This window comes from Muntiacus reevesi, chromosome 18 (assembly GCF_963930625.1).
Source record: "Muntiacus reevesi chromosome 18, mMunRee1.1, whole genome shotgun sequence".
Lineage (NCBI taxonomy): Eukaryota > Metazoa > Chordata > Mammalia > Artiodactyla > Cervidae > Muntiacus > Muntiacus reevesi.
The window spans coordinates 52262783-52275102 of NC_089266.1; the positions used below are offsets into that span (position 1 = coordinate 52262783).

At 57.1% G+C, this 12320-nt stretch overlaps 1 protein-coding gene across 1 annotated transcript; it reads left to right on the plus strand.

Annotated features, from left to right (window-relative positions):
• Positions 1-214: 214 nt before the first annotated feature.
• On the plus strand, positions 215-10192 carry MPO (myeloperoxidase). The gene is made up of 12 exons (XM_065909654.1): positions 215-308; positions 458-551; positions 859-1034; positions 1223-1346; positions 1441-1570; positions 1642-1848; positions 2671-2989; positions 5073-5233; positions 7174-7429; positions 7883-8053; positions 9001-9238; positions 9985-10192. The coding sequence occupies exons 1-12, from the start codon at positions 233-235 to the stop codon at positions 10190-10192; spliced, it is 2160 nt and encodes a 719-aa protein (XP_065765726.1). The 5' UTR covers positions 215-232.
• Positions 10193-12320: the final 2128 nt, after the last annotated feature.

Genomic DNA, 12320 nt, shown 5'->3' on the forward strand with positions numbered 1-12320 from the left:
CCTGGAGGACATAAAAGCCCAGATTCAGCTAAGAGGTGATGCCAAAGCCAGGTGGAGCCCTGGAACTTCCGAGGTGGGATTTGAGACTCTGTCTGTAGGCAGAACCCACTGTGGGGGGACTGAGTGAGAAGGAGGGGGTGAGGGGCCTGGGAGGAAGCAGCTGTGGGGTGCTCATCTCCCCAAAGCACTGTGGGCTTTGCACACGTTGTGGGCACGGGGTCTTGTTGCAGAGATGAAGCTGCTCCTGGGCCCCGCGGGACTCCTGGTGGTTCTGATCATGCTCCAGCCCTTGGAGGGTGCCCCTCCAGGTAACGCTTCAGAAAGAAGGGAAAAGGTGGCGTGTTGAGGGTAGTTCTGAGTCCCTGGGATTCCTTGTCTCCTTGTAAGCCACCCAGGCTCTGGGGCCCGAAGCGGGCTTTGGGTCCATTCCTGACCTCCTGACGTCTGGTCTGGGCAGCTGGCCCGGGGGAAGTGGAGACGTCGGTGGTGCTGACCTGCATGGAGGAGGCCAAGCGGATAGTGGACAAAGCCTATAAGGAGCGGCGGGAAAGGTGGGGCTTCTGGGTGAGGCTGTCCCCTGCCTTTCAGAGAAGGAACAGGCAGCAGGGAACGCGTGGCTGGAGGTGGGGCTTTCTGCCGGTCGGTCTTGCCGGTCAGTCTTTCTATCTTTGGGTGTGAAAACGTCTTCAAGACCATGCCTCCCATGGCCTTGCCTTTGGACTCCCAGCTCCAAACTGTGTTTACAAAGACAAACCTGCTTCCCGGCTCTGGGTCCTTCGAGCCCACAGCTCTGGGCTGGGGCCCTGCAGAGCGTCTCCCGCTCCGTTCTCTGGGCTCACCCTTTCCTCCCCCAAGCAGCATCAAGCAGCGGCTTCACAGCGGCTCGGTCAGCCCCATGGAACTCCTGTCCTACTTTAAGCAGCCGGTGGCAGCCACCAGGACTGCTGTGAGGGCAGCTGACTACCTACACGTGGCCCTCGGCCTGCTGGAGAGGAAGCTGAGGGCCCTGTGGCCAGGCCGCTTCAACGTCACAGGTACAGTTCCCGCTACTACGCCAGCGCCTCACTCGATCCCTGTGGTTCTCCCAACCCCTCCTTCCTGGGTGTATTCTAGCATTCCCACACTATGTCCTCAGACCACATCCCCCAAACAAGGCTCCCCAGCTGTGGGTAGAAAACAGGGGCTCAGCACCCACTTGCTTCCTACTTTGCCTGGTCCACAGACGTGCTGACCCCGGCCCAGCTGAACCTGCTGTCCAAGACTAGCGGCTGCGCCCACCAGGACCTGGGGGTGACCTGCCCAGAGAAGGACAAGTACCGAACCATCACCGGGCAGTGCAACAACAGGTGCGGCCGCTGGGGGCTGGTCCTTGACGGGCGGTGGCTGGAGGCTAGGGACCCTAACTACTGGAGTCAGCACCCTGTATTTTTGCCCCTGCAGGCGCAGCCCCACACTGGGGGCTTCCAACCGCGCCTTTGTACGCTGGCTGCCGGCGGAGTACGAGGACGGCTTCTCACTGCCCTTCGGCTGGACGCCTGGGGTCAAGCGCAACGGCTTCCCAGTGCCCCTGGTGAGCCCCGGCCTGGCGGAGGGGGAGCAGCCTGGCCGAGACTGCAGCCCCTGACATCCCATGTCCCACAGGCTCGTGCCGTGTCCAACGAGATCGTGCGCTTCCCCACGGAGAAGCTGACTCCGGACCAGGAGCGCTCACTCATGTTCATGCAGTGGGGCCAGCTGCTCGACCATGACCTTGACTTCACCCCTGAACCAGCTGCCCGCGCCTCCTTCCTCACCGGCATCAACTGCGAGATTAGCTGCCTGCAGCAGCTGCCGTGCTTCCCGCTCAAGGTGCTTCCTCCCGGCCCCACCCTGCAGCCTGCCGGGTCGGGGGAGGGGGCATCGTTCCCCTAAGGGGCCCCCCCTCCCTTCCTGCCCAGCTTTCCTTCCCGGGGTCCCAGCAAGCCTGGCCCTGACCGCCACCCCCAGCATCTCCCACCCTCTCTGGGCTGATGACCTTCCCACTGTCCCTCAAACTTCTGTGTGCAAGCCTTGGGGGGGGGGGGCTCAGTCATCTTCCCTCCCCACTCGGGGGTCCCCACCCCCAGCCCACATCACACAGAGCCTGGTAGTGGGGTTGTAGCGGGCCTGAGAGTGGACACGTGCAGGGTAGGTAGCGGGGGAGAGAAGGAAGGAAGGAGGGTCCCAGAGAGAGGCAGACAGAGGCAGACAGGGACTGGAGTGAGAGACAGAGAGACAAAAGGGGGAAGGAAAAGAAGAGGTCGCAGGAGACAGCAGAGAGAGCGCCAGAGACCCGAGGAGAGAGGAACAGAGTCAGAGGAGGGGAGACAAAGGAGGCTGAGGGGGAGGGTCGGAGGACTGGTCAGCGAGCCTCCAGGGGGTCCAGGTCCCCCATGCCCCTCCAGCTCAGAGGCGCTCTGCCGGTGGGACCTTAGGCTCATCCCTGGGGGTCTTGAGAAGCCTTCCTGCCAGCTGAGGGGGCCCGAGGGGCGCTGTTTACTGTCTGGGTGACCCGCTCTGGTCCTGGGTTCCAGACTGTTTCCCTGGCGGGAATTCAGGGCCTAAAAATGTGGGTGGATCAGAGAGAGTGGACCACTCCTGATCTCTGTTCCTGGCCGCGGCGAGCCCGCGGGGCCTCTCTCTGCACCTCAGATCCCACCCAATGACCCCCGCATCAAGAACCAGCAGGACTGCATCCCTTTCTTCCGCTCCTGTCCGGCCTGCACCCAGAGCAACATCACCATCCGCAACCAGATCAACGCGCTCACGTCCTTCGTGGACGCCAGCATGGTCTACGGCAGCGAGGACCCCTTGGCCAGGAGGCTGCGCAACCTGACCAACCAGCTGGGGTTGCTGGCCGTCAACACTCGCTTCCAGGACAACGGCCGGGCCCTGCTACCCTTCGACACCCTGCACCATGACCCCTGCCTCCTCACCAACCGCTCAGCGAACATTCCCTGCTTCCTTGGAGGTCAGTCCCCGGCAGGGACCTGGACTGATGCAGGGCGCCCCCTACTGGAGCCACGGCGAGCCTGTTGCAGAGCCCGTTGTGGGGTTGGCATTTAGAGAGGCTCCCCTCACCAACTCACATGATGTGAATCCAGTTGCCTTGGTAACAAGTTGGATGGAGCCTGAAAGGCAAAACAAAAACAAACCCCCAAAACGACAAGAACAGAAACCCCCAAACCTAAGAAGGAGACTCAGGGATGGCCAAGGCGCCTGGTTCCATCTATCTAGCCCTTTTTCTGTTGGTCCCTTTCCATCTGGGCTCTGCAAGGGGGGAAAGCTGAATCCTCAAGGGACAGGAAACCAAAGGGACAGAGAGCAGGATAGCGCCCTCACCCTCTAGAACAACAGTACCCAATATGGCAGACACTGGACACACGTGGCTTTATATGTGTGATTTAGCTTAAATTAAACACAAGCTTGCTCCACTGTGTTAGCTACCTTTCAAGTGCTCATTTCGAGTGTTCAGTAGCCCCATAGGCTAGTGGCTTCTATAGAGGACAGCTCAAATATAGAATGTTTTCATCAGTGCAGAACTTCTGTGGGACAAAGCTGCTCCAGAACATCACCACCTACCCACCTTGATTCCCTGTAATAAAAAAGGGTGGGATTTTCGATTTAGATAACTGGCAGTTCGGAGGATAAGGTTGGGGAAGTGATGGTGGCCGTGCCCAGAAATTTTACTTGATACAGTGTCTTTAACCACGAACCCAGCAGCGGGTCTGAGGCCCTTCTCTGTGGCTTCTCAGCCTCTCCTCATGATGGCTGCTGCTGGCTGAGCCCTGGAGAGGAGAATCAAGGTCAGCCCCACTGTGGACTTTTCTGGGCTAGTGGGGAAGGAGCAACAGTCTTATGCCTCCACATGGTGTTGAGTCACATGTCCCCAGCCCGGATGGTCTTGACCGCTTGTCAAGTAATGAGAAGGAAAAGCTACTCTCAGGGAATTTCCTTGCCACTGACTTTTAGAGCTGGGGAGGACTGAACCTAGTGTCTTTCAGAAATGGGCCTGGTCCTGATCCTCCAGAGCAGGGTTAGGGGAAGACTAGAGGGATCAGAGGGTCACTCTTGGTTCTTTTGAACAGTCTCAGGTGTGGCCTTCAAACATCCTGTGCCCTGACGCCCTCTGCCAAGCAGGCTGCAGAGTTAGCATGTAGAAAGTTGGGAATGGCCGCTCTGAGCAGGTAGTAGTGGTTTTCTAGAGTCCTGTGTTAAGAAGGATTCTGAGGTTGCATCAAATTTCTTTTTTTATATTAATTTTTATTTTTGGCTGTGCTGGGTCCTCAGTGCTTCATTGCTGTGCGCAGGCTTTCTCTAGTTGTGGCGAGTGGGAACTGCTCCCCAGTCACAGTGTGGGCGTCTCCCTGTGGCGGCTTCTTTTGTTGTGAAGTTCAGGCTCTTGGGCATGCAGACCTCAGCAGTTGTGGCCCACTGGCTTTGTTGCTCCATGGCATGTGGGATCTTCCCAGGCCAGAGATCACACCCATGTCCCCTGCATTGGCAGGCAGACTCTTAACCACTGGACCACCAGGGAAGTCTGCGTCTAATTTTATCAGGAGTAAAGGCTGTGATCATTTGCTGTGTCTGACATGCGGGCAAACAGGGAGAGCCAACTTGCACGCTCTTTTTGGCCTTACCTGAATCAAGAAAACGTCAATGAAGCAGTGCTCATGGATCTCCTGTTTTGTCCCAGGCAGTGTGTTGAAGCCCATGTGTTTGCGTGCACGTTGGGTGGGAGGGTCAGATGCAGAAAGGCACAAGCCATGGTCTTGTCCTCTAGGTGCTAGCAGTCTCAGGTATGGGGAGGCGGCAAGTCTTGTGTCAGATCTGATGCTTAGTAAATGAGCATCTCTGGCCTGTGCTGAAGAGCTGTTATGGTGGACCAGGCAATCAAGGGAGGTCTCCTGGATGGGGTGCCGACTAAGCATGGTGTGAAAAGTTGAGTGGCGATAAGGAGCGTTTGAGGCCCTGGCCCTGAAGGGAGTTTCAGCGGAGCAAGTCTTTTCTGGGAAGGAGGTCTTAGGAATGACAGTAGCTTTTGCCTCCCCAAGGGGACTCCCGTGCAAGTGAGATGCCTGAGCTCACCTCCATGCACACGCTCTTTGTGCGGGAGCACAACCGGCTGGCCACAAACCTCAGGCGCCTGAACCCCCACTGGAACGGAGAGAGGCTCTATCAGGAAGCCCGAAAGATCGTGGGAGCCATGGTCCAGGTAGGCAGTCCTGGGCATCTGTGATAATACAGGTAGGCAGACTTGGGATGCCAAAGTGCCTCTACTGCATCTTAGCTGTGCAAATTAACCCTCACGAGCTATATGAAAACACCTGGCAGATACTACGTGCCTGACAAGGGTCACTTGCCTTGATCCCCTTTCCCAGCTTGCTCTCCTTTCTACTTTCCTGTCTACCAGGAATGATACTGACAGGTTTAAACAGGTGGGTCTAAAATGCTTGGCGCACAGTGAAAGTGGAAGTCGCTCAGTCGTGTCTGACTCTTTGCGACCCCATGGACTACACAGTCCATGGAATTCTCCAGGCCAGAATACTGGAGTGGGTAGCCTTTCCCTTCTCCAGGGGATTTTCCAAATCCAGGGATCGAACCCAGGTTTCCCGTACTGCAGGCGGATTCTTTAGCAGCTGACCCACCAGACATACAGTAGGTATCCAGTAAATTCTCCTTTCCTTCATCACATTGTCACTCTTGGCTCCTTTACACACTCCCTCTTCTTTATGGCTCTATCACAACTCACCCACTCTCTTTATCTTCGCTTATCTGAGGGGTGTTCTCCCAATTTAGGGGGAAATATTTCAGTGCTTTATTGATTTATTGGCTGCGCTACTTAGCTTCTGGGATCTTAGCCCCCCAACCAGGGATTGAACCTGTACCCCCTGCAGTGGAAACGCAGAGTCCAAACCACTGGACTGCCAGGGGATTTCCTTTCTCCCAAGTTTTGATGCTCCAGCATGCTCATCCTCTCCCAGGTCACGAACATGCACTCGAGTGCACACTACACACACACACACACACACACACACACACACACACACACACACATACCACTTGTTAATACTTCTTAACTTTGGAGTGGAGAGAGTTGCTGGTGCGAGGGTGGCCAGTTTTCCATTGGCACTAAGAACTTAAATGAGATTTGTTTAACTCTGAGAGGAGATTCCAGAGTCTAGAATGTAGAGTGTGTCTGTTCCCTGGCCTCTCTTTTCACTGTGAGAAATCACCTGGGGCGGCCCTTTTCCGTTTTGCCTCCCCTCCGTCTACAGACAATAGATTGAACCCAACTGTGAGCCAGGCACTTTTCTGTCTATTGAGTAATTTCGAGAGAAACGAGATCCAACTCTTGCCCTCAAGGAGCTGGTATGCTAGTTAAGAGAAATGCTGCTGCTGCTGCTGCTGCTGCTGCTAAGTCGCTTCAGTCGTGTCCGACACCCAGCGACCCCATGGACTGTAGCCCACAAGGCTTCTCCGTCCATGGGATTCTCCAGGCAAGAGGACTGGAGTGGGTTGCCATTGCCTTCTCCATATAAGAGAAATGAGACAGGAATAACTCAAGGGCAAGGGAGCTAAGAAAGGACTCACAAAGCCTTTTATTTAATTCTCTAAGGCAGAGTGCAGCATAATTACCCGTAATTTACATTTAGGATCTGGGGCTCAGAAAGGTTAATAACCGGCCTAGGGTCACACAGCAGGCAAGCACTCGAGCCCGGTTTATGCCACTTTGTCCCACTCTGTGGGACCCAGGTTCAGTACTGTGGGAGGCAAATCCTTGGCCTTAGACGAGGGAGGGGAGAAGGCAATGGCACCCCACTCCAGTACTCTTGCCTGGAAAATGCCATGGATGGAGGAGCCTGGTAGGCTGCGGTCCATGGGGTCGCTAAGAGTTGGACAGACTGAGCGAATTCACTTTCACTTTTCATTTTCACACATTGGAGAAGGAAATGGCAACCCACTCCAAAGTTCTTGCCTGGGGAATCCCACTAGGGGAGCCTAGTGGGCTGCTGTCTATGGATCACACAGAGTCGGACAGGACTGAAGTGACTTAGCAGCAGCAGAGGAGGAAGGGATCCCCCCGAGTCAAGAGCAGGTGAAGATCCGCAGGCAGGGTGAGCGGAGAGGCCACTCTGAGTGATTTTCTTTTAGATCATCACTTACCGGGATTACCTGCCCCTGGTGCTGGGGCGGGAGGCCATGCGGAAGTACCTGCCCGGGTACCGTGGCTACAACGACTCGGTGGACCCGCGCATCGCCAACGTCTTCACCAACGCCTTCCGCTACGGCCACACCCTCATCCAACCCTTCATGTTCCGCCTGAACAGCCAATACCAACCTTTGCAGCCCAACCCCCGCGTACCGCTCAGCAGGGTCTTTTTTGCCAGCTGGAGGGTTGTGTTCGAAGGTGAGCAAGGCCCCGGCCGGGAGTGAGGGAGTGAACTGGCAGCCGAGGGCAGGGCGGGCGTGGACATGGTCCCAGGGAGCTAGGGTGGAATAAATCGTCTTTCCTTCCATCCTCGGGGCATCTGATTTCCGGCCTGGTTCACTTGACTCTGCTTGCACATGGAACAACAGAGAGTGGGGCGAGATGGCTTACAGGGAGCTGGCTCCTTCCTGTGCGTTGTGATCCTCAGGGACCCAGGAGGCCAGGGGCTGGGAGCACCTGAGCCTGACGAGTTTGAATGGCTTCATCCCCGAGACGGCAGAGCCTCAGTGAGGATCTGCCCACCGGGGGACCTTGGCGCCAGGGGCCACGTGTGCTCAGCGCTCTCCGCCACTGCCCCCGGGTCCGGCTCGCTGCAGTCTGAGCTCCGATACCGAGCCGGACCCTTCCCCCGGCGTGCTCCCCTTGCTCCAGGTGGCATCGACCCCATCCTGCGCGGCCTCATGGCCACCCCTGCGAAGCTGAACCGCCAGAACCAAATCGCGGTGGATGAGATCCGGGAGCGGCTGTTTGAGCAGGTCATGAGGATTGGGCTGGACCTGCCCGCGCTGAACATGCAGCGCAGCCGCGACCACGGCCTCCCTGGTGAGGGAGCTTCCCGGGACCCCCCGGGCCCACCCACTTCCCAGTCCATGGCCTGTCCTCTCTAGTGCCCCCAGTTACCGGGGCAATCCCCAAACCCCCCCAACCCTCAGAACCTCGCTCTTAGGATGCGGCCTGAGGTCAGGCCCCTACCTGTCCCTGGGCCCCTCTGCCCCATTGCCAGCACCTTCCACCTCCTTTGTGTTGCTGGAACCCCCCAACTTAGGGCATCACCATAATAACAACAAGCCCCTAGTGCCCTGAAAACCTGTCTCCATTCTATTCCATTTTGCTTCATTTTATGTGGATTCTGGGGGGAAGAGATTATTATCATTTCCATTTTACTGGTGTGGAGAAGGAAATGGCAACCCACTCCAGTATTCTCACCTGGAGAATCCCATGGACAGAGGAGCCTGGCGGGCTACAGTCCATGGAGTTGCAAGAGTCGGACTTGACTTAGTGACCAAACCACCATCATTTTACTGATGAGGAAACTGAGGCTTGGAGAAATTCTGAACCTGCCCGGGTTCTCCAGTGGAGTCAGGGACAGAGCTGGAATGGGAGGCCAGATCAGCCTACCATCCTGCTGATGCCTGTGCTGTGGGACAGCTGGTATGGGGCTGATCCTTCCAGACACACCGCACCCATCGCGCGTCTGAGATCTCCACAGGGGCAAGGAGAATCTCCTGTTCTTGGAGGCAGCGGGAGTGATGATCTTTTAGGATTTACCTTAGAGTGGGAAGGGTAGGGGAAGACAGAGAGGCTCCTGGAGAGACCCAACTGGGCCCAGGCTCCCGGGGAGGCCAGAGGATTCCCTGGGGGTTTATAGATGGGTAGCAACCCCTTTGTGTTCCCCTTTCCTGCATGGACCTCTGTAGGTAGCCTCAGTGTGTTGGGAGGGTGAGCTTTCTGGGACCCGCCCACAACGACCCTCCGAACCTCCCATACAGGGTACAATGCCTGGAGGCGCTTCTGTGGGCTCCCAGTGCCCAACACGGTGGGTGAGCTGGGCACAGTCCTGAGGAACCTGAACCTGGCGAGGAGGCTGATGGCCCTGTACCACACGCCCAACAACATTGATATCTGGATGGGCGGCGTGGCTGAGCCATTGAACAAAAATGGCCGTGTGGGCCCGCTGCTCGCCTGCCTCATTGGGACCCAGTTCAGGAAGCTCCGCGACGGTGACCGGTGAGAACGGAGGCTCTGCAGCTCTGCGCCTGCCCTTGACCCTCAGGGGGACCCCCAGCTTCCTCCTGCTGGAAGGAGTCCGTCATTTTCCAGTGTGTTCTGGGGAGCCTCAAGGTCGTCACTGATGTACCCTGAAGCTGTTGAGGGTGCAAAAAGGAGTTATCTGGACCTGTGGTTGTCAAGGAGCGGGGAGAAAAAATGCCACCCTTAGTCACTGCTTCTCCGGGTCCCGGGTGCAGTCACGGGGCCACCAGTCTCCACTGGAAGGTCTCATCTTTGCTTCACGCGGCTGCTGCTCCTGTTTTCATTCCACCGTGGGCCTGTCCTCTGTCACACCCAGTTCTTACCTGGCCTGAAGTGTGCCTTGGGGAAACTTTTTAACAAGGTGTCCCTCTCTGGGTGGACAAAGGAGACACCACTCCCTAGATCCCGTCTGCCCGCCTGGCTGTAGCCCTGTCCAGGGCCCAGGATCTCACGGGGGAGTGGGCCCGTCTGTCATTAGAGATGCCTGGAGGCTGCTGGGATGGGAGCGGGTTTGGGGGGGCACCCGGGCAGCTGTGACTGGGGCTCTATTTGTTTGAATTCCCCCCTCCCTGCCCCGGGCTGCCCGAGGGCCTGGAGCTCTCCTGTGCCATGGAGCCGCTGTCCGCCGTGGTCCTCTGTCACCCAGGAACAGCTCCAGCCAGTGGGTGTCCTCCCAGCCCAGGAGGGCCTCAGGCACAGTGGCCGCGGGTGTTCCCGTGCAGGTTCTGGTGGCAGAACAACGGCGTGTTCAGCAAGCAGCAGCAGCAGGCCCTGGCCAGGATCTCCTTGCCCCGCATCATCTGTGACAACACAGGCATCACCGTCGTGTCCAAGAACAACATCTTCATGTCCAACAGATTCCCTCGGGACTTTGTCCAGTGCAGTAGGCTCCCGGCATTGGACTTGGCTCCCTGGAGGGAAAAGAACTAGAGGCAGGGTAAGGGGGCAGCGGGGAAGTGAAGGCTGGGCACCTCTGGGCTGGCCGGTTGGGCCCACAGAGCTCTCCCTTCTCTAGGTGAGCCCCTCCCTGTTCTGGGTGCCAGCCAAAGACACCACTAACAACTAGACATTCCTGTGTGTGTGTGTGCACAGTGAATCCAAATTGCATTTTGTGTGTGTTGCATGTGAACCTGGGTAGTTTTGTGTGCAGTGTGTATGTGAGTGTGTATTTGCTGATACTAGGTGTGTGGAAGGCAGCAGAGTGGATTGGTGAGATGCACAGGCTAAGGAGCCAGACTGTTTGGGTTCAGATCCCTCAGCCTACCAGCTGTGTGACATTGAACAAGTTCCTCAACCTTGCTAAGCCTGATTTTGCTTTGTAAATAACTGCTGTCATGGCTCCTTAGAGGGTCCACTTGCATCCTCTAGTATTGGGTTTATTGAGCATTTATTACCTGCCAGGCACTATGGCAGGCATGAGAAACACACAGAAAAAGTCATACACCATTTCTGCCCTCGTGGATCTTACACCTTGACTGTGTCCTGTTAACAGAGGTGAAGCAGCGACCCTGGAGGAGTGACGACCCCGGAGGAGTGGCTATTAGCAGTTGGGCTGTCCATAGGCTGAGTTATGGGCCCAGGCTCGCCAGGTTCATTCACGGCTCCCCTCTTTCTTCTTTACCCTGTTCTCTTGCTTATTCACACGAGCTGCCTGGAGAGCAGCTTTATACCACTTGTTTATCCCTGATGACTATGATAATAAAGCGCCGCAAATGAGGATCATTGTTCTGTGTCTGCGGTGGGGCTGGACCCTCAGCAAGAGGCTTGCTCTGGGCTCTGAACTTGAACCAGAGTGGTCTGGGCCCTTTCTCAACTGGGGGTGAGGACGGCCAGGCATTCTCCTTGGGCTGATTCATACACGGAAGGCCGTCAGTCCTTGGACGCCTGGGAGCCAGGACAAACTGAGCGACCCTCTTCCCTCACCTTACCCGGAGAACGGGAACCGTGGGCACCAAGCCCTTCTGTTGGTGTGCTGCCCCGGGAAATATCATGCTTGCTACATGCTCGCTACATGCTCGCTCTGCATCGGGCCTGTGCCAAGTGCTGGGAAACAGGGGGCACTCAGGAGAGGCAAAGCAGGAGGTTGATGGGAAGGTGGTTCCCTCCCCAAGTGGCAAGACACCTGGGGACCCCGTCAGCTGGCCCGGTGGGTCAGAGGCTCCAGGACGGTAGACGCCTTCTCAGTCTTGCCTTCACGTGGCCGGGTGCCCAGACCAGGACAGCAGGTGGGGCTGAGGGAGGGGAAGGAGCAGACTCCCCTGATGAGCGTGCCTGGAACTTAATCCCTCTGCCTGCCTGGTGGAGTCCCTCCCGTTCTCTCCCTTCTTCCCACATTTGGGGAGGGGGCCACCCACAGCTGGGGCCTGAAAGGATGTGAGGCTCGCGTGCCCACGGGCGCCCCGGACATTAGCACCTCCCCCAAGCGGGAGAAACCCTGCTCAGGCCCTTCTCACTGAGGACAGGAAGGGACCCCGTGGGGTTAAGGGACTCATGAGACCTCCAAGAAGTGGGTCCCAGAGCCAGGGCCGCCCAGGTCTTCCGGCTCGCCGGCTCTCCTGTAGGATGGCTGCAGGCCTCCCACCCCCACCCCGCCTGTCAGGGGCCTGGGGATCCCCACTGGGCTGACCTTACCCAGGAGGGTCTTTGAGAAAGAACTCATGAGTGTGTACTGGGTGGCAAACTAGGAATATTCTGGAGCTGCCGGCCAGAGGCCTCACAGCCTCCCAGGACTAACCTAGAAGAAGAGGGTATTTCCCTGAAGGACCCCTGGAAAAGAAATTAACTGTTTTTTTAAAACTGCACATCATGGTATGTGAGAATCTTAGTTCCCTGCCCAGGGATGAAACTGTCCCCTGCAGTGGAAGTGTGGAGTCCTAAATCACTGGATTGCCAGGGAATTTCCCCAAACTAGCTCTGGGGGAAATCCAGGCTTGGATTTTTCTGCCCCTGTGGCGATGCCCTGAAAGCTCTTCTGCCACCTCACAGCCATGCCTTCTTTTCGCAGGAGCCCCTTCCTTCCTCTTCTTTGAGAGCGCTTTCAAGCTGAGGGGACCAAACC